The sequence below is a fragment of the Oncorhynchus kisutch genome, linkage group LG1 (assembly GCF_002021735.2).
Source record: "Oncorhynchus kisutch isolate 150728-3 linkage group LG1, Okis_V2, whole genome shotgun sequence".
In the NCBI taxonomy this organism is placed as follows: domain Eukaryota; kingdom Metazoa; phylum Chordata; class Actinopteri; order Salmoniformes; family Salmonidae; genus Oncorhynchus; species Oncorhynchus kisutch.
The window spans coordinates 58578430-58600992 of NC_034174.2; the positions used below are offsets into that span (position 1 = coordinate 58578430).

At 40.1% G+C, this 22563-nt stretch overlaps 1 protein-coding gene across 2 annotated transcripts; it reads right to left on the reverse strand.

The window, feature by feature from the left end:
- Positions 1–1302: 1302 nt before the first annotated feature.
- On the reverse strand, positions 1303–22159 carry bdh2 (3-hydroxybutyrate dehydrogenase, type 2). Of its 2 annotated transcripts, none has more exons than XM_020482761.2 (10): positions 21919–22159; positions 14430–14532; positions 13376–13454; positions 8125–8221; positions 7859–7967; positions 6298–6358; positions 2844–2957; positions 2407–2465; positions 2052–2144; positions 1303–1717 (listed from the first exon to the last, which is right to left on the reverse strand). In XM_020482761.2, the coding sequence occupies exons 2-10, from the start codon at positions 14499–14501 to the stop codon at positions 1664–1666; spliced, it is 738 nt and encodes a 245-aa protein (XP_020338350.1). In that variant the 5' UTR covers positions 14502–14532; positions 21919–22159; the 3' UTR covers positions 1303–1663. The 2 variants fall into 2 exon arrangements, with proteins under 2 accessions (XP_020338350.1, XP_020338353.1); XM_020482764.2 differs by having other exon boundaries at positions 22072–22140.
- Positions 22160–22563: the final 404 nt, after the last annotated feature.

The following is a 22563-nucleotide window of genomic DNA, read 5'->3' on the forward strand; positions in this document are numbered from 1 at the left end:
TGTAAATGGGTCAAATATAGCACAGCAGTTACAGGTAACCAATAGAAATGTTGGGTCATTTAGCAACTGAAGGTCCTTTGCAGTGTGTGTAATATTCATATAGGGCTAATCCTCCTGGATGGGAGAGACAAAACATTTATTTGCTTACATGCAATCACCGGTATTGCACTTTTACGACGGTCCCTAAAACACCTTTGTGCCAGAAAAGTTTGTCCAATTGATTTAAGCCTGAAATTTTAAAATTACCCCAGCAATTAGGTTTCAAGTTACTGAGTAACAAAAAATAAGACATTTACAGGTGAGGAAACTTATTTTCGCATTCACTTTTCCTATTGTAAACAAATGAGAGAGATCAAGTATGCTGAAGTATTTTGGTCTGTATTGTCTTTCGTTATTTTGTCGGACACCAGTAAGACTAGATGTCGCCATTGGCGTCGGCTAACGGGGATCCTAATAAATCAAATCAAAATACAAGGTAATGTGGATGGAGAAGTAAATGCGTTGCTTTACAATGACCATCAGGGTGTACCCTTTCCATGCATACTAAATGTTTGCTCTTTTGGTGACTTGACCTACATTGCATACTCTATGACTACGATCATTGCGCATGATTTATGACCAATAGGGGGGGCTATCTGCATTGTCCCATCTACCAACCCCTCTTTTACACTTATATGTATAGTCACTTTAACCATATCTACATACTACCTCAATCAGCCTGAAGGACCGGTGTAGCCTCGCTACTGTATATAACCTGTCTTTTTACTGTTGTTTTATTTCTTTACCTACCTATTGTTCACCTAATACCTTTTTTGCACTATTGGTTAGAGCCTGTAAGTAAGCATTTCACTGTAAGGTTGTATTCAGCACACGTGACAAACTTGATTTGATGCATGGTATCTGAGCTGTGTGCTAGGCGCTTGAAAGGCTCTGCACAGGCAGCAGTGGATAACAGTGAGGATCTTTACTGAGCTGATCAGCACTATTGAGAGAAGGCGCTCTGAGCTCAGGAGAAGACTGAAGTGAGTTTGACTAAAGGACTCCTGGAACAACTGGAGCAGGAGGACGCTGGGTTGAGAAGCTAAGCTGGAGTAACTCACACAGAAGATCACAGAGAAAAACACGTTAAAGCTATACACAGTGTGACGGCACAGAAGGATAGCGGTTGTCACATGATTGGTTTCACTCAGCCAATCAACTGCTTGCAAAGACCCAAACACTATAAACAATAGTGATTATGCTTCACAAATAAGCAGTTACAACACATTACATAAAAATAAAAAAATGAGTTACAAAAGTCAGTCAAGTATTGCATTGTGTTTATTAGCTATATGTAATCATTGTGTCAATGAGCTCAAAATCACATGTACAATGAGATGGGTGTTTAAAACTAGTTGATTACAGTATATTATTGTACACATACGAGGTACTATTGGTGCTACAAAACAAGGAAACCAGAAGTCATTATTCTTAGAGACTATATTGAATGTACACCACATAATCAAACACTTCATGAAAAATTTATGAAAAAACATGATTTCAAAATAAGTCAAGATTTTGGCATAACATATAAGGCATAGGCCACTGAAATTTCTATTACTGTAACTAACAGTAACTTGTGGCAGGTTTCTCGAGCTTCCTTGTGCTCTGTACTGTAGGTTCTTCAGAGCCTCCATCCTCCATCAATGATATGCTCAGTTCCAGTGACATAGGCAGACTAGAGGGAGGTGGAATAAACAGTTACACTTTACTTGGACATAATCAGTCCAACCAAATCTACTGTACATATAACATCATTTGATGTCATTTTATCTGTGGCCAATGACCTTGAGCCTTCTTGGAAGCAGTCATAAGGGCGACAACGTCATAACTTAGCTTAACAGATGTTGCAAATAAATTGTTGAAGAACATAACTAAACCCCTGGCTACATCAGCTGTCATTAAGCACCCAGTGGCATGCTAACGCACGGTAACAAAAACAAAACATTAACCCAACATTCAGATACTTTGTTGGTGTTGCTGTGGGCTCTGCAGACCATGAATGCGCTCACCTCATCTGAGGCCAGGTAGACACAGAGGTGTGCCACCTCCTCGGCAGTGCACATTCGTCCCGTCTTCTGTCTCGCCATGAAGTCTTTTAGGGCCTGCAGAGATGAAGCAGTAAAATATATTTACTATTGGCATCTTTCTAATGGAGCGTTTCCCACGGTGGGTTAAAAGGGCCACGTAAAATAGCCATCGAATCTAGTCAGCGTTGGTACTTCGTACATGCAACACTGACAAATCTGTAAATTATTATTTATTTATCAATTAATGCACAGACATATGGTGCACAGTGAGCTTATTTTAGGCTGTCCTGTTATACACTAAAACAATATGACAGTAGTTGTGGAAGACAGTGAGTACCTGTTCTGGATTAGGCTGAGCCTGGATTCTCCCCCTCAGAGACGGGGTGTCCACGGTCCCTGTTTAGCAGAGAGGACACTTACATTTTGCACATAATCACTATTCTTTATACAGTGTATGGTACATCACAATGATTAAACAAAAACAATACACTTTTCACAGGGAGATATCTCTGTACTGTGAACTTGTCTTTGGTGTGAGCGGCATGTTAAATTCTTGAAAATATAACCAGAGCGTAATTTTAAGCTGAGCAGCGCGAGCCACTCGGCTTATGCCCAGGTTTCATTTAAATAAATGGGAGCGTATCATGATTGACAAAAGTTCCCTGTCCAGTATAGCATTCCTGTAAGCAGGGCCTGAGTCATGCTAGGGTATGATTAAAAAGGAAAGGCATGTTAATCAGATTTTACACAAGGAATGTAGGGTGCAGTGCTTACCAGGACATACGCAGTTACAACGAATGCCTTGCTCAAGAAAATCGGCTGCTATAGATTTGGTGAGCCCAATGACAGCAGCCTTGGAGGTGCTGTACACGCATCGATTCACCACACCTATGGAGGGAACACACGCAACCACACAGGTTTTGCTTGACTAAATACATAGTCAGAGGATTGGATAGAGTAGACATGGACTGTGACCAAATTTCGTTGGATGTTCATGATGAATTACCATACATACTCAGGGTTGGGGAGTAATGGATTACATGTAAGGGATTACAAAAAACGATAACTAACCCGTTACCAGCTAAAATATTGTAATCAGATTACAGATACTTTTGAAAAACTAGACGATTACTTTGAGGATTACTTCTAAATCCAGAAAGGATGTTCGCTGAAAAAAAATCTTTGGCAATTCTGTTTCTAAATGACATTCAAATCAGCATTGAAAAAAGGCACAAGTTAAAGTTTGTTCCACCTGAGTGAGTGTGACCACAAGTCAGAGACCACTATGATGACACCAAATGTGTTTGATGGATCACGGGAAAAGACCAGGAATAGGCTTTTGTAGGCTACAGTCCAAGCTATGGCTTCCAATATGAAAGGATGGTAAGGTGTAATGTGCGGCGATATGGATATCACTTATTATTGATATCTACATAGCGCATTGATGTGAATCACACTGCTTCTCTCTCATTTAGCTATTTGCACCTCATGAATTGTGGTGGTTGTGGATGTCCGTTCACAAATCTAAGTGTATTTGAACCCAATAATGGTTGAATTCAAGAAGATTAAGCTGCCCAATCAATCATTGTTTTTTAAACCAGTGGACAGACAGTGAAAAATGCACTCTTGCAACAGCTGCATAGTGTGGATCACAATCTATGAAATAAAAGTGGGTCTGATTTTAAAAATAGAAAATCATAGGTCTAATGGACACATCCTCAAACACTTCTGATAGACTTAAAAAGGGGCAATATGTAGTTGCTACATCCATTTTTGGACTAATATATATATATATTAATTTTGAGTGTGACTCCAAATCCAGACCTCCATTGATAATTTTTGTGCGATTTTTGTTGTCAGCACATTCAACTATGTAAAGAAAAAAGTATTTAATAAGAATATTTCATTCATTCAGATCTAGGATGTGTTATTTTAGTGTTCCCTTTATTTTTTTGAGCTATATATATATATATATATATCTCAAAAAAATAAAGGGAACACTAAAATAACACATCCTAGATCTGAATGAATGAAATATTCTTATTAAATACTTTTTTCTTTACATAGTTGAATGTGCTGACAACAAAAATCGCACAAAAATTATCAATGGAGGTCTGGATTTGGAGTCACACTCAAAATTAAAGTGAAAAACCACACTACAGGCTGATCCAACTTTGATGTAATGTCCTTAAAACAAGTCCAAATGAGGCTCAGTAGTGTGTGTGGCCTCCACGTGCCTGTATGACCTCCCTACAATGCCTGGGCATGCTCCTGATGAGGTGGCGGATGGTCTCCTGAGGGATCTCCTCCCAGACCTGGACTAAAGCATCCGCCAACTCCTGGACAGTCTGTGGTGCAACGTGGCGTTTGTGGATGGAGCAAGACATGATGTCCCAGATGTGCTCAATTGGATTCAGGTCTGGGGAACGGGCGGACCAGTCCATAGCATCAATGCCTTCCTCTTGCAGGAACTGCTGACACACTCCAGCCACACGAGGTCTAGCATTGTCTTGCATTAGGAGGAACCCAGGGCCAACCGCACCAGAATATGGTCTCACAAGGGGTCTGAGGATCTCATCTCGGTACCTAATGGCAGTCAGGCTACCTCTGGCGAGCACATGGAGGGCTGTGCAGCCTCCCAAAGAAATGCCACCCCACACCATGACTGACCCACCACCAAACCGGTCATGCTGGAGGATGTTGCCCTCCTACGGCCTCCTCCACATCTCCTGATGTACTGGCCTGTCTCCTGGTAGCGCCTCCATGCTCTGGACACTACGCTGACAGACACAGCAAACCTTCTTGCCACAGCTCGCATTGATGTGCCATCCTGGATGAGCTGCACTACCTGAGCCACTTGTGTGGGTTGTAGACTCCGTCTCATGCTACCACTAGAGTGAAAGCACCGCCAGCACCGGAAGCATAGGAATTGAGAAGTGGTCTGTGGTCACCACCTGCAGAACAACTCCTTTATTGGGGGTGTCTTGCTAATAATTGCCTATAATTTCCACCTGTTGTCTATTCCATTTGCACAACAGCATGTGAAATTTATTGTCAATCAGTGTTGCTTCCTAAGTGGACAGTTTGATTTCACAGAAGTGTGATTGACTTGGAGTTACATTGTGTTGTTTAAGTGTTCCCTTTATTTTTTTGACTAGTGTGTACACACACACACACTTGAGGAATATAACTTATAAATGCCTCATGAGCTTAGTTCAACTGTCACACTCCATGAAAACCCAAAATACAAGCTAGTTTTTCTCCAATGTTTGTAAACATAAACAAACACTGTGTAGCCTCATAACATGGTGAAAACAATCATTTTGATATAATGGATGGTCAGTCCTTGCATCCATAGTTGTCTCTTATCTGAGAATGGTTACATTTATCCAGTCCCTTCCCTCAGCTTTTTACCAAAACAGAGGCAGGGCGAACATTATGTTACTGTTTCATCTGTGGATTTGCCCTTTAAACAACTTCATATTATGAAGATATTTTGTTGTCACCAACAAAAAAGTAAACATATGGCATTTCTTTTCCCAGTGTAAATAGCACTTTCAGTAGTGCTCAAAGAATGCCATTCCATGAACGCAGCAGTTATTTTTCAACTTGAATCAATGAGCCCATTCAGTCCTCCATAACAACAAAATCATAAACAGAGTAGTTATGCTCAGGTAAAACAATTTGACTAATCTATACTTCCATATTTCCAAGTCCTATTCTTGAAGATCAAGGGGTATAACATTTATTGGAATTCTGATAGACTTGTTTTTAATGTAAAGATATAATATAAATCATATTGTTATAATTAGTAGAAAGCGATGGGTTAGAAGAAGCCTACATAACCAACCCATAAAGTAACATTTTACATCCATATATGGCCAGCTATGTAAACTTTAACATTGGTTTATCCTGCAATATATACCGTTTAATTGGTAACATACATTTTTGTCTTCTTCTAATGTCTCTTAAGGGGAAAGAACTCTAAAAGTAACAGAATGTAATCAGAATACGTTACAGAGTTTGGGTAATCCAAAAGTTGTTACTGATTACAATTTTGGACAAGTAACAAGCAACTGTAACAGATTACATTTAGAAAGTAACCTACCCAACCCTGTACACAAACGTTCCATACGCACAAAATTCTTTCAAATGTTGTGCACAAATTTGTTGCATGTTGCATTTATATTTTAGTTCAGTATTACAAAAAATAAAAAAACATCCTTACCTTTTATACTGGAGGCCACAGACGCCATGTTAATGATATTCCCAGACTTCTTGGCCAACATCTGAGTCGAGAAAAAAATGGTTGATCAACAGGACAGAGTTATCCAAGTAAGTGATCCAATTTAAAAGACAATTCCACTACAATATCTGCTGCAGTAACTACAAAAAGAATGCCCCTACACGGTCATGGCCAATGCATTCGCCAAGTAGTCAAAACAATCGATAAAGGGTTTGGCTCGTGAGACCGCTTTGAAATAAATCTTAAATCACAAAAGCTTTATTAAAAAGGTTGTTTGGCAGCAGCAAAACAGTGAGCAGACATCTCATTTTTATCTACAGTATGTAGGCTATGACATAATTTTATCCAGAACCTGGCAGGTAGCCTAGAGTAGACTAGGTGAAAAATCTGTCTGTGCCCTTGAGCAAGGCACTTAACTCTAATCGCTCCTGTAAATTGGTCTGGATAAGAGTCTGCTAAATTACTAAAAATGTTACATTACAGAAATCCCTGGCTATATACCCATCATGGAATGAGAGATAATCCGATGACTCGTATTTAGAAACATTTAAGTTATTTTCCTGTATTATTATATATATTTTTTGCAATTTCGTGATATCCAAATGGTTAGTTAAAGTCTTGTCCCATCGCTACAACTCCCATACAAAACCCTCCCCTAACCCGGACAACGCTGGTGCGCTGCTCCATGGGTCTGCCGGTCACGGCCGTTTGCGACAGAGCCTGGACTCGAACCAGGATCTCTCGTGGCACAGCGATGCAGTGCCTTAGACTGTGCCACTCGGGAGGCCCTAGTGTCACAAACTTGATGCAGTCATTGTGTGCAAGGGATCCACGCATCCACCATAAGGATCAAATACAATACTTTGGATTACTTGACATACTATAAGTGAAGTTATCCAAATACTTGTGATTTCTTCGGGGGGGGGGGGGGGAGAGAAACAGACTTCATACATAGAAATGACAATACCTTAAAAAAAAGTGACATTCTGTACAGTCACCTCATATTCATAATTTAATCTCAAATAAAAAAATGTGGCCATAAAATAAATGTAGTTCCTTCAGAAAGTATTCACACCCCTTTACTTTATCCACATTTTGTTGTGTTACAGCCTGAATTTAAAATGTATTAGACTGGGTAACTGATCTACACACAATACCCCATAATGTCAAAGTGGAATTGTTTGTAGATTTGAAAAATATATATTGATAAAGAAAATGAATAGCTGAGACACGCACAAAGCTCTCCCTACATTTGGTCAATCCGACCACAACTCTATCCTCCTGATTCCTGCTTACAAGCAAACATTAACGCAGGAAGCACCAGTGACTCTGTATACAAAAAAAGTTGTCAGAAGAAGCAGATGCTAAACTACAGGACTGTTTCTGAATTTAGGCTGTAACAACAAAATGTAAAATAATCAAGGGTTATGAATACTTTCTGAAGGCACTGTAGCTTCACAGTTGAAATTCATATGGTGAGGACTGTCTTCCTTAATTCTGGGGTCAGAGGTCGGTGGAGTAAAGTGGCGGGATGGTTGGTCACCTTGGGTAGGAAAGCCCTGCTCATGAGGTACATGCTGCGGACGTTGACGTTCATGGTGAAGTCCCAGTCCGCCTCCTCGCAGTCCAGGATGGAGCCGTGATGGACAAACCTGGGAGGGATCATGGGTAGTGGTAAATTTTGGATTGCCAAAATCCCGAAGTAACCCTTTAAATTGTATTTGCAGTGGTCTTAAAAAGTGTGAAATGTGACCTGTTGAAATTGTGCAGGTTCCCTACGTGGAGAAGGAAAATGTGAAGACAAAATACCCGGCAACATTGAACAGCACATCTATGTGGTCAAACTCCTTGGCCAGCGCTTCCACTTGGTCCTTCTTGGTCACATCCACCACCTTAGTTTTGATACCTAGGAGATACGTCAGATTAGCCACAAAAACAATAGGTGGATGCGGGCTGGGTCATGTGAAGTGTCAAGATTTTAAAAGTTCTACATAGATTTGGAAATGTTAACTGTGTTGGAGCGTTCTCGACAAACACTTTTCAGACCAGGTAGCTATTACGCTTTCCAAAGTCAAGACAGAACTTCATTTTATTGATAAGATAGAGACGAATTTACCATCCATCGAGTAAGACTCAACCATTACTTCCACGGTAACCAGTCGTTTACTGGCCAACAAGCTATGCAGTAATGAGCAATGAGCTAATATAGCAACTACTAAAACAGGGGAATTATCATCACAACCATAATTAATCTAAGATTCTCCTTCTATAAATAACTAAACCTCTGATTGTATATCCATACCAAGGAAAACTAAGTATTTTTCTAAAATAATTTAAAACTCTTCTCTCAACAGAGGAATCCACCTTTCTCGAACTCAAGAGCATTGAATAGCATGAATAAAGGCACATCACCTGGATGGGACAGTAATTCCTCCTAGGGTCTATTTAAAATGTTGGAATCAATTACAGTTGAAGTCAGAAGTTTACATACACCTTAGCCAAATACATTTAAACTCAGTTCTTCACAATTCCTGACATGTAAAAATATTCCCGTCTTAGGTCAGTTAGGATCACCACTGTATTTTAAGAATGTGAAATCCCAGAATAGTAGAGAAATTGATTTATTTCAGCATGTATTTCTTTCACCACATTCCCAGTGGGTCAGAAGTTTACATACACTCAATTAGTGTTTGGTATCATCGCCTTTAAATTGCTTTACTTCGGTCAAACATTTCGGCTAGCCTTCCACAAACTTCCCACGATAAGTTGGGTGAATTTTGGCCCATTCCTCCTGACAATGCTGGCGTAACTGAGTCAGGTTTGTAGGCCTCCTTGCTGCACACGCCTTTTCAGTTCTGCCTACATATTTTCTATAAGATTGAGGTCAGGGCTTTGTGACGGCCACTCCAATACCTTGACTTTGTTGTCCTTAAGCCATTTTGCCACAACTTCGGAAGAGTTCGGAAGATTGCTTGGGGTCATTGTCCATTTGGAAGATTCATTTGCGACCAAGCTATAACTTCCTGACTGATGTCTTGAGATGTTGCTTCAATAAATCCACAATTTTCCTGCCTCACGAGGCCATATATTTTGTGAAGTGCACCATTATGTCAATTAGCCTATCAGAAGCTTTTAAAGCCATGACATTATTTTCTGGAATTTTCCAACCTGTTTAAAAAAGGCACAGTCTACATAGTGTACTTAAACTTCTGACCCACTGTAATTGTGATACAGTGAATTATAAGTGAAATAATCTTGTCTGTAAATAAATGCTACCAAATACTAATTGAGTGTATGTAAACTTCTGACCCACTGGAATTGTGATACAGTAAATTATAAGTGAAATAATCTTGTCTGTAAATAAATGCTACCAAATACTAATTGAGTGTATGTAAACTTCTGACCCACTGGGAATGTGACGAAAGAAAAAAAAGCTGAAATAAATAATTTCCTCTACTATTCTGGGATTTCACATTCTTAAAATCAAGTGGTGTTCCTAACTGACCTAAGACAGGGAATTTTTACTAGGATTAAATGTCAGGAATTGTGAAAAACTGAGTTTAAATGTATTTGGCTAAGGTGTATGTACAATTCTGTACAAACTGTATGTTGTAAACTTTCATTTATAGGCTAGGTTGTAGCAACCTCATGATAGCTGCTGGGACAATTTGAGTATCATGTAGTAGCCTAAACCTATCGATGTTACATTGAATGGAATATGAATGACTGTCATCCAACATGCTGTAATAAAAATAAGGCCATGCTCAAAAGTATCATCCTCCCTTAACTTAAACGGCACCGACCACCACTGTTTAAATATCAATACATTGGCAAGGCCTACAAAATATATATATTCTTAAAGTTGGGGGTGTATTAGGCCCTATATATGTACAATTATATAACATTGAGGTCCTTGAATTACAATTAAGTGGTTGAAAATATCTCTGAAACTCCTTGAATTAGACTTGTCAATGTCTGTATGAACACCACTTAAAGGATGTATAGTCCTAGGCTGTACAGGTGGAGTTATGGGCCAATTTGCAAGTACACCAGTGGAACTGCATGAAAATTGTTATTTTAGTTTCAAACCATTTACAAATGTTGATCACAATGTCACATATTGGCCCCATTATTTATAGAAAAACACATATATATGTCCTTCCTTAGATAAAACCATTGGCAGAAACTTGAACAGGGGGCCTCCCGAGAAGGGCAGCGGACTAAGACACTGCAACGCATTGCTAGAGGTGGTTCAATCCCAGGCTGTGTCACATGAGGCAGCGCACCATTTGCCCTGCGTCGTCCGGGTTAGAGGAGGGTTTGGCCGACGGGGATGTCCTTGTCCCATCGTGTTCTAGCGACTCCTTGTGCATGCGGGCCGGGCGCATGCATGCTGACTTTGGTCTCCAGTTGTATAGCGTTCCCTCTAGCACATTGGTGCGGCTGGCTTCCGGATTAAGCGAGCAGTGTTTCAAGAAGCAGAGCGGCTTGGCAGGGTCACGTTTCGGAGGATGCATGGCTCTCGACCTTCGCCTCTCCCGAGTCCGTACGGGAGTTGCAGCGATGGGACAAGACTAACTACCAATTGGATATCACGAAAAGTACAACTTTAATAAACCCAGTTGCTTTAAACCGCACATTATCTATAGTCAAAATGAATATATTGTCACGGCTGAATTTCTGTAGTTTACAGAAGTAAAGAAGTAGGAGGATTATTCGGAGGAAAGTTTAAATTGTATTTCCAGGCACGAGCATTTTGCCCCATCCTAAATTGGTTTAGACATGATTTTTCTTAGTATAGTGTCTCCTATATCACGCTTTGGTCCCATTATTGCTAACACAATTTCTATTTGCCGAAAAATTGAAAAACAATTTCACTTGGAATCAAAATGGCATGGCCATACTCCCAATATTGCCTTACGATTTGGAGGGTGGCCTTTGGTCCAAATGTAAAATCAGTACACTTACCGATATCATGGACAGTAATAGTTTGAGAACATTCCAAGATATGAAAGATACATGCACCTTATCAGACAACTGCTTTTTTATATGTTGACAACTTAGGTCAGCTACACTGGCTTATGGAGTCCCTTGGGAAACCAAACTACCAAACCATCCAATTATTGGTTTTATAAATAAACTCTGGGCTCTCAAAAATATATCAACTTCTGGAAAGCTCATTATGAGCTAGCCATTAAAAAAAAGTATGTTCCGCAGATCTAATTGAATCGGAACAACCCTTTAACTGGAACAGAATATGGAAAAATATTACCTTGGCATCCCGTAATCCGAACCATTCATTTATAAAATGTTAAGTTTGTTCGCACACTGTATTTAAGTGGGAGTGCCCTTTAGTTAAATTCTTCTGAGGCAAAGTTACAATTAATTTAGAAGTGCATGAATTTAAATATTCAATGCTTTGCATATATTATGTTTCTTAAAGTAGATACAATTACTATTAGACGTTATAACATAATTATCGACAGCGAGAATGAATGGTGCTAATCAAGGAACAATTGAGGCCTTGACATATATGCTTGACTCTAAAGAACAATCCCAGCTAAAGCCCCACACACAAATTATATAATTTATTTACTTTTTACTTTCAGGCCCACAGGCTGGTACATTTTGGATAAGTATTTAATTATCCAAAATCTGTATACTATAGATATACTATAACTTTAATATCGGCAGCATTCTAAATTCTGGTGCATTCCTTTTATCCATTTATTCTCGCTGTTATCCAAAATATCTAAGTATGTGGGCAACCCAGTGTACCTTCAGAGCGCAGCCACAAATTGGAAGGAACAAACGTGTAGGGCACAGGCATGAAATGTTGAGTAGCTTGAGTAGCTTTATCCACTAGGACAGGACACCAGATGGTATATAATGCATGTATGAACCATACATAGGCACTTTGTGTCCAAATCGTGAGATTTGAAAAAGATCCCGCTGCATGTCTGTAATACATTAGTAGTGTGGGAAGATGAACGTGCATGGAAGGAAAGCGGTACACTGTGTACTGTGATCATTGCACATGTGTCATAGAAATGCATTTAAGCATTGGAATGTATTGTAATAACAGCAGTTCATAACCCCTAAAAAAAATACAACTACCCATTACACCTAAACAGATTAAACCATGGACATTGTTTTAATGTAGCCTTTGAAAATACCTGGGTTTTGCTATCCTCAAAAAGGTAAGCGTTAATAACTTAAAGGGGCAATCTGCAAATGGTACATCAATTTTGCACTTTTAAATTAATAAACTTATCCTTTCCAATCCAATTCAATGTAATTTCATCTTTGTGGACTGGAACCATCACAGAATTGTTCACTCAATAGCCCCCACTGCAAAGCACAAGTTCAGGCTGCTAATAAGCTATTTGCAACTTCTGGTTTATTTAAAACGTGCAGAGCTATGGCTGAGTGGTAACGCTCCCTGTGCTCATCACATATGCAACTCCCTGCCAGAGACCGGGGTTTCTTTCCAGAGTTAACCCTTCCAGGTTATCTCCCCTCTTTACCCCCTTTCAAATGTATAATATGTCTAAAGAAAAGTTAGAAAATGTGAGACTGCAATTCAAAACAAAGTGGCCAGTTGCATTTCCCCAGATGACATGCTTCTTTTGAGCCTAAAATGAAGAAAATGTAAGCAAAATTGTAGGAGATCCATCCCACTGCAATTTTGTGGCTCACGGTATAATATAGATACCCCATCAGAACCCAAAATATAAGCTTATATTACATTTTTTTTGTAAATAATGTAATTTGTAAACAAACATGGTTAAAACTATACTTTTGATATCACGGATGGTCAGTCCTCACATAGTTCCTTCTATGAACCTGAGAGTAATTACATTTCTCCAGCCCCATCTCTCAGCAGTTCACCAAAACAGTGGCAGGACTCTATAGACTCTATAGAACAGGAACATTCATTGGGGTGTACTGGGGATATTGCATTCAAACTAATGTCTTTAAGATTTGATATGAATGAAGGGCACATTTTAATTCTCAGGATGCCCAGTAAATGAAGGTAGTAAACAAAAATAAACTGTACCAGGGTGGCCATCCAGTTCCTTCAGCTTCTCTCCATTGATATCTGTTGCGGTGACTTGAGCTCCTTCTTTGGCAAAGGCCTACAGTTAAAATGACATAATATTACTTTCATGGTTATTTACAGTTCACTCAATATCAGTAAAATGTTCAAATGAATACATCATGAATACTTTACATCATTGTACAAGTCTTAGAGTAGGGGTAGGCAACTAGGTTTAGCCGCGTAAATTGACTGCAAGTAAACCCAAATAGATGCAAAAATATATCATACCTCAATTGAGACATGATCACATAGGTCTCCATTTGTTGGGAATAGTTGGGAATGGAATTCTTGGTTACAGTCTTTGTGAGGCCTAATAAAAATGCTAATAGGACGAATTTGGCAAGTGGGCTGCTTGTTGCCGACCCCTGTCAGAGGGTGTTTCTGAGAGCCTTGACAATCAAATTCACCATATCTACACTGAGTGTACAAAACATTAGGAAACCTGCTCTATCCATGACAGACTGACTAGATAAATCCAGGTGAAAGCTATGGTCCCTTATTGGTGTCACTTGTTTAATCCACTTCAAATCAGTGTAGATGAAGGGGACTAGACAGGTTAAAGAAGTAATTTTAAGCCTTGAGTCATGGATTGTGTATTTGCCAATCAGAGGGTGAATGAGCAAGACAAAATATTTAAGTGCCTTTGAATGGGGTATGGTAGTGGGGGCCAGGCGCACTGGTTTGAGTGTGTCCAGAATTGCAACGCTGCTGGGTTTTCATGCGCAACAGTTTTGTGTGTATCAAGAATGGTCCACTATCCAAAGGACATCCAGCCAACTTGACAACTGTGGGAAACATTGGCGTCAACATGGGCCAGCATCCCTGTGGAACGCGTTCAACACCTTGTAGAGTCCTTGTAGAGTACATGCCCCGATTAAATGGTCTTCTGATGGCAAAAGGGGGTGCAACCCAATATTAGGAAGGTGTTCCTAATGTATTGTACACTCAGTGTATACTTCTTTAGCAAATGTAGCCTAGCTGTGTAGTGAATGGTAAATTAAGTAAATATTACAATGGCTGCAGCTCTTCCAATGCCCTGGGCTCCTGCTGACAACACAATGACTTTCCCATCCAGGCGGCCCATGATGATGCAGTGTTTAATTCTACAGGCAATTCTGCATGTGAACAAAAACAATGTCATTATTGTTGTTAAGATCACAGTCAAGGTAGAGTTGAAGTTGCCGTTGTGGATTTATTACCCAAAAACAGTGGTGGAATGTTCTTAAATACACATTTAGGCAACATAATGCTTTATTATTGTGAAATGTTTGGGTGTGAAAGATGTTAATTGGTTGGGTAAAATTGCATTATCAGCTGCAGCAGGTATTCTCACACCCCAAAGCCCTATACTACGTACTTGGTTCGAGTTAGCGAGGTAACTTTAGTCAAATTGGAGTTCAACTCGGGACAACCAGCACCACGAAAGTGGCTCACCTTTTAGCCAGGTCAATGTCTATGGCAGCGAATCCTTCAGAAATAACCTGGGCCAGAGTAGTTTAACTCAGGGCTATCAACATTTCTAGTGAATGATGCGTCTGAGCTGCGAGTTGAGGACCTTCTACTAAAGATTGTATCATTCCCTTCATTTGATGAAGACTGATTCAATATTTTATTCATTAAATGTTTGTAATTTTTTATGTCAAAATACCTATCACATTACACATTTAGTAATGACAGAATGCATTTGAAACTTCATGCACAATAAAACTTGTATGACTTTATAATAAAAAAAAATATTCCATAGAAGTGGGGAAAAAGGTGCTAGGGTTGTCCCCAACAATTAAAATCTTGGTCAACCAAAAGTCGTCTGTTCTTTCAACCAATCAGTTGGTTGAAATTCTTAAAAACGTGTATGTTTCCATAAAGTGATAGAACGGCGCTGGAGGAGATGGCTGCCGTTTTACGGGCGCCTAACCAATTGTGCCATTGTATTTTTTGTTTGTTATTTGTGCCCTGTTTTGTACATAATGTTTCTGCCACCGTTTCTTATGACCGAAAAGAGCATCTGGATATCAGGACAGCAACTATTCACCTTGTACTGGACTAATATTTTTTCTTTAACGAGTTGGACGTAAAGGATTTACTTCAGACACCTGACAAGGCCCAAATCCCTGTAATTCGCATGAGAAAGAGATATCGGGGACGTAGGTCAGGGTGCCTTCTAAGGAGCCGACGGCTAGTGGGTAATCTGCCTCAACCATCAGTCCTATTAGCCAACGTAAAATCATTTGACAACAAAATAGACGAGCTACGATCAAGAATATCCTACCAACGGGACATTACAAACTGTAATATCTTATGTTTCACCAAGGCATAGTTGAACAACGACATGGATAACATACAGTTGGAGTGGTTTACGCTGCATCGACAAGATAGAACAGCCGCCTCCAGTAAGACAAGGGGTGGCGGTCTGTGTATATTTGTAAACAGCTGGTGCACGAAATCTAATATTAAGGAAGTCTCTAGGTTTTGCGCCTGAGGTAGAGAATCTCATGATAAGCTTAGACCACACTATTTACCACCACAAACCGATACTGGCACTAAAACCGCACTCAATGAGCTGAATAAGACCATAAGCAAACAGGAAAACACTAATCGAGGCAGCGCTCCTGGTGGCCTTAAAATCCGTTGTACCTCATTTCAACCAGCATGTTAAACGTGCAACCAGAAAAAAAGAAAAAAAACCTGGACCACCTTTACTCCACACACAGAGACGTGTACAAAGCTCCCCCTCGCCCTCCATTTGGCTAATCTGACCATAATTATATCCTACTGAGTCCTGCTTACAAGCAAAAACTAAAGCAGGAAGCACCAGTGACTCGGTCAATAACGAACTGGTCAGATGACGCCGATGCTAAGCTACAGGACTGTTTTGCTAGCAGTCGATTTCAAGTTTTCATAAATCGGTATTTTTGGGTGCCGATTTGCCAAAATATTTTTTTATACCTTTATTTAACTAGGCAAGTCAGTTAAGAACACATTCTTATTTTCAATGACGGCCTAGGAACGATGGGTTAACGGCCTTGGTCAGGGGCAGAACGACAGATTTTCACCTTGTCAGCCCGGGGGATCCAATCTTGCAACCTTACAGTTAACTAGTCCAACGCAATAACGACCTGCCTCTCTCTCGTTGCACTCCACAAGGAGACTGCCTGTTACACAAATGCAGTAAACCAAGGTAAGTTGCTAGCTAGTATTAAACGTATCGTATAAAAAACAATCAATCTTAATCACTAGTTAACTACACACGGTTGATGATATTACTAGATATTATCTAGCGTGTCCTGCGTTGCATATAATCTGACTGAGCATACAAGTATCTGACTGAGCATACAAGTATCTGACTGAGCATACAAGTATCTGACTGAGCATACAAGTATCTGACTGAGCATACAAGTATCTGACTGAGCGGTGGTAGGCAGAAGCAGGCGAGTAAACATTCATTTAAACAGCACTCTCGTGCGTTTTGCCAGCAGCTCTTCGTTGTGCGTCAAGCATTGCGCTGCTTATGACTTCAAACCTATCAACTCCAGAGATGAGGCTTATGTAACCGAAGTGAAATGGCTATCTAGTTAGCGTGCGCTAATTGTCGTTGTGTTGCTGGTTCGAGCCCATGGAGGAGCGAGGAGAGGGACAGAAGCGTCTATAAGAATATCCAATAGTCAAAGGTTAATGAAATACAAATGGTATATAGGGAAATAGTCCTATAATAACTACAACCTAAAACTTCTTAACTTGGAATATTGAAGACTCATGTTAAAAGGAACCACCAGCTTTCATTGTTCTCATGTTCTGAGCAATAACTGAAACATTAGCTTTCTTACATAGCACATATTGCACTTTTACTTTCTTCTCCAACACTCTGTTTTTGCATTATTTAAACCAAATTGAAAATGTTTCATTGTTTACTTGAGGCTAAATTGATTTTATCGATGTGTTATATTAAGTTAAAATAAGTGTTCATTCAGTATTGTTGTAATTGTCATTATTACAAATAAAAAAAAAATAAGAAATTGGCCGATTAATCGGAATCTGCGTTTTGGGCCCTCCAATAAATCGGTATCGGCGTTGAAAAATCATAATCGGTCGACCTCTAGTACATACCCCAACCAGAAGACATGGATTACAGGCAACATCCGCACTGAGCTAAAGGGTAGAGTTGCCGCTTTCAAGGAGCGGGACCCTAACCCGGACGCTTATAAGAAATCCCGCTATGCCCTCCGACGAACCATCAAACAGGCAAAGCGTCAATACCGGCTCAGACGCTCCTCGGATGTGAAACGGCTTGCACACTATTAGACTACAAAAGGGAAATACAGCTGCGAGCTGTCCAGTGACACGAGCCTACCAGACTAGCTAAATTACTTCTATGCTCAATTTGAGGCAAGCAACAATGCAGCGTGCATTAGAACATCGGCTGTTCCGGACAACTGTGTGATCACGCTCTCCGTAGCCGATGTGAGTCAGCCTTTTAAACAGGTCAACATTCCCAAGGTCGCAGGGCCAGACAATTTACCAGGACGTGTACACTGAGCATGCGCTGACCAACTGGCAAGTGTTGTCGCAGATATTTTCAACCTGTCCCTGACTGAGTCTGTAATACCAACATGTTTCAAATAGACCACCATAGTCCCTGTGCCCAAGAAAACCAAGGTAACCCGCCTAAACGACTACCAACCCATAGCACTCACATCTGTAGACATGAAGTGCTTTGAAAGGCTGGTCATGGCTCAGTTCAACACCATTATCCTAGAAACCCTAGATCCACTCCAATTTGCTTACCACCCCAACAGATCCACAGATGACGCAATCTCACTAAGCTACGGCCCCTGGGACTAAACACCTCCCTCTGAAACTGGATCCTGGACTTCCTGACGGGCCGCCCCAGGTGGTAAGGGTAGGTTTCAACACATCTGCCACGCTGATCCTCAACACTGGCGCCCCCTCCTGTACTTCCTGTTCACCCATGACTGCATGGCCAGGCACGACTCCAACACCATCATTAAGTTTGCAGACAAAACAACAGTGGCCTGATCACCGATAACAACCTCTCCCTCAACGTGATCAAGACAATGGAGACATTTGTGGACTACAGGAAAAAGAGGACCAAGCACGCCCCCATTCTCATCGACAGGGCTGTAGTGGAGCAGGTTGAGAGCTTCAAATTCCTTGGTGTCCACATCACCAACAAACTATCATGGTCCAAACACACCAATACAGTTGTGAAGAGGGCACGACAAAAACTATTCCCCCTCAGGAGACTGAATAGATATGGCATGGGTCCTCAGATCCTCAAAACGTTCTACAACTACACCATCGAGAGCATCCTGAATGGTTGCATGGCAACTGCCTGGTATGGCAACTGCTCAGCCTCCGACAGCAAGGCACTACAGAGGGTAGTGCATACAGCCCAGTACTGGGGCCAAGAATCCTGCAGTCCAGGAACTCTATACCAAGCGGTGTCAGAGGAAGGCCCTAAAAATTGTCAGAGACTCCAGCCACCCTAATTATAGACATTGTTCTCTGCTACCGCAGGGTAAGTGGTACCAGAGCACCAAATCTAGGTCCAAAAGGCTTCTTAACCGCTTCTACCCCCAAGCCATAAGACTCCTGAACAGCTAATCATATGGCTACATAGACTATTTGCAATGTCGTCATCCCCCTACCCCCTTATACAGTGCTGCTACTATCTGTTTATTATCTGTGTATAGTCACTTTAACTCTACCTACATGTACATATTACCTTGACTAACCTGTGCCCCTGCACATTGACTCTGTACCGGTACCCCCTGTATATAGCCTCGATTTGATAGGGTGTCTATGTGTTTTAATAAAATCAACTACATACATTGAACTTGTCTGATGCTTTGAGGTTTGATTAAATAAGTCAAATGCCTCAAGAGGGCGCCAGAGATCTAGATAATCAGAAGAGAGAGCGAGAGAAAAAAACAAAACAACATATCCTCAACCAACTATTCTCCTTCCGCTCTTGCTGGCTTTCGCAGATTCTGCCATTACTCTCCTGAAGTTGCCAGTAATAGGCTACACAAGGAATCTGCAACCTTTCTCACGTTGAATGCCAATTTATCTTACAATTTCTAACGATCTGCATGCCAGTTATGGTGTTCATGTGCAAATTGTGAAAAAGTTATTAGAACGTCTTCATATCTCATAATCATTGTCATGTGGTTAATCAAAATTCTATCCAAATGACACAAACCTAAAAAGTTAATTCTATTGCCAACAACTAAAAACTTGCAGTCTGATGTAGAAAATATCCTGACAAAAAAAAAAATCTTATAAATCACATTGTTAAAAACAGGCCATGTGTAACAAAATTTTTAATATTGTATCAACTATTAACTTGGGTCCAGCCAAAAGCTTGCACGAGGGAACTTGCAACATTGAATAAATATTCTGGGCCCTCAGATTTTGTGCACCAGTTAGCTCGGGACAGACAACTGTGACTTGGGCAGGAGCTCACCGGAGCTGATTACCGGCACCTCAAATTGTCTACTGCTGTTACTCTTATAGAATATTAGTTCAAAAGTATTGTGGAGCTCCTGCATCTAAATAAACAGTGCCAGCACCCAAAATGAGTACAGGGACTTATTTCAGTCCAAGTCAAGCACTAATAAGTAACTTATTTTATGACATTTAACAAAAGGGAGAGAGCTGTAAAGATTTTTCAAATACATTGAGGAACTATTGTAATTATCAATGGATGTAAAAACACTGTTTGCTTGCTGTTTGAGGTAAATAAAACATTACTTTGAGAAGCTTCACAGGTGGTGTGTGGTGGTGCGTTAAGCCAATCAGAAATATTATCAGATCCCCAAATGTGCACATTTATATGCCTACATTTGCACTCAGGCAGGAATTGATATACACTAACACTCAAATGCAAAAATTCACACAATGAAGTTATGAAACAATGAATGTGCACAAATTGGCAGGAAAGAGCACATTCTGGAGAGAGAAGTGCATTGTGCATCTGAGTGCATGTTCAATCCGACATCTGCATTGGCCATGCAGCAGTTAAGGTGATATGGCCTCAGTAGAAGTCAGCCCTCCGCTTTGTTAGAATATTTGGGAAGCACATAGCGATGCGGTACGGAGCTCGATTTGGCATCTGCATGCCTTTGAAGGCTCAGCAAATGCGTCACACCCTCCATATGGAGCCTCCGACCACATTTTCAGATCAAGCATAAATTGGCTTTTAGTCTAGGCCTCCGAAATGGATTAGGTCACTGAGATGTGCGCATATATACAGTACCAGTCAAAAGTTCAGACACACCTCATTCCAGGGTTTTTCTTTATTTTTTACTATTTCATATTATATATTTGAGATTTTTCAAAGTAGACACCCTTTTCAGAATACTCATTTAAGTTTATATGGGTTAAATGGAATAGTAACTGAAATACGGACACGGACTGTAGGCCTACAACCTCTCACATAGCGTAATATAATATTAACTCCAGCAGAATTATGCATTTCTTGCAGTAAAACTATACAAATGTTAATTATCTCAGGAACATGAGTGGAGAAATATGATTTCTTTCTTCCGGCATCTCTAGAGAAAATATGAATCTGCGTGTAACTTGACACTTATGGAAGCAGACAGTATTTCAACCACAAAATATGCACCCAAAACTAACAGAAGTCTAATCAGAAATGTGTCTTAATTTTCTCAGCTTTTAAATTTCCTTAAAACTGGTCAAACTGATGACATTTGGCCATTTTGCACAGGACCCATCTTTCCACTGTTTTGGAGTTATTGCGTTCTCCCCCGGTCCCTAAACAAAACATACAACTTTACCGGTGTCAATTAGATTACTAATGCATTCATTTAATCGATGTAAGACATTCTGGTGAGCACTACTTTCGTCTTCTGGGGCAACAAGTTATGACAGAAGAGAATCTACATGCATCAAACTATAGATGGAAATTAGATACTGAACAAAAATATAAAACGCAACATGTAACAATTTCAAAGATTTTACTTTGTTACTGTACTTTCTTGTTAGTTACATAAACTGAAATTAGGTAAACGATTAGATTTTAGCAACCAGGAAATGGCTGAGCGATTTCTGCATAGTGCATCTTGAAACTGAGGTAAGGTCCTTGGACTAAGGAGTAATGTTTAGGCTCCTTTAGTACCATATTGGGCTAGGTTTGACAAGAATTGAGGGCATGTCAACCTCATCTCTTTTTTTACCATGGCATTTCCTCGCAGTTTAAAACACTTTCCTATAGTACTTTGTTATTCATTTGCAAGTTAATCCAATGGCTAGAATCATACTCTTTTGTTTGAACTATTCAGCGTGCAAAATTGTTGTTACAAGCAAATACTATATTGATCTACACAGCAAACGTGTGCAACGGAGATTCATTACATAACGTTATATTTGCAATTAAATATCTAACTATTCATATGAGTGATACATGCTGTTTCGACAGGGCAAATATAACTTTGTAGGATAATTTTGAAACAACTTACTAACGCTCTGCAACGACAACAGACCATGAACTTCAGTCAGGAGATGCCTCGTGCCCATTTACTAAGTTCTTATTGGCTTCTGTAGAAGGAAGTAGCTCGCGAGCTGAATCTTCTTCTTTAAAATGTGCACTTGATAATTTTGAAACAACTTACTAACGCTCTGCAACGACAACAGACCATGAACTTCAGTCAGGAGATGCCTCGTGCCCATTTACTAAGTTCTCATTGGCTTCTGTAGAAGGAAGTAGCTCGCGAGCTGATTCTTCTTCTTTAAAATGTGCACTTGTGGATCGTAACCAACTGAAAGGTGCTTACACCGCCACCTACCTGAAAGGAAAGCACACCACCACTCAACACATCCTATAACTCTATCACCACATTATCTTACTTAACCCAGTATTTCTAATAAAATAAAGCCTTACAAACCTTACTAATCCCCCATCCAAATCCTATCCCTGGCCAACCTCTCTGACCCTATCAAACAAACTCTCCAATCTAAATCTGTGACGGAGCTGGCAGTCACTCCATACACATAAGTTCAAAATACAACTACACTCAAAAGTAATTAAAAAATGTATGAATATTGATTTAAAACAGATGGGGTGACAAAGGGGATAGAATATACTAAAAAGGCTATAAAAACAA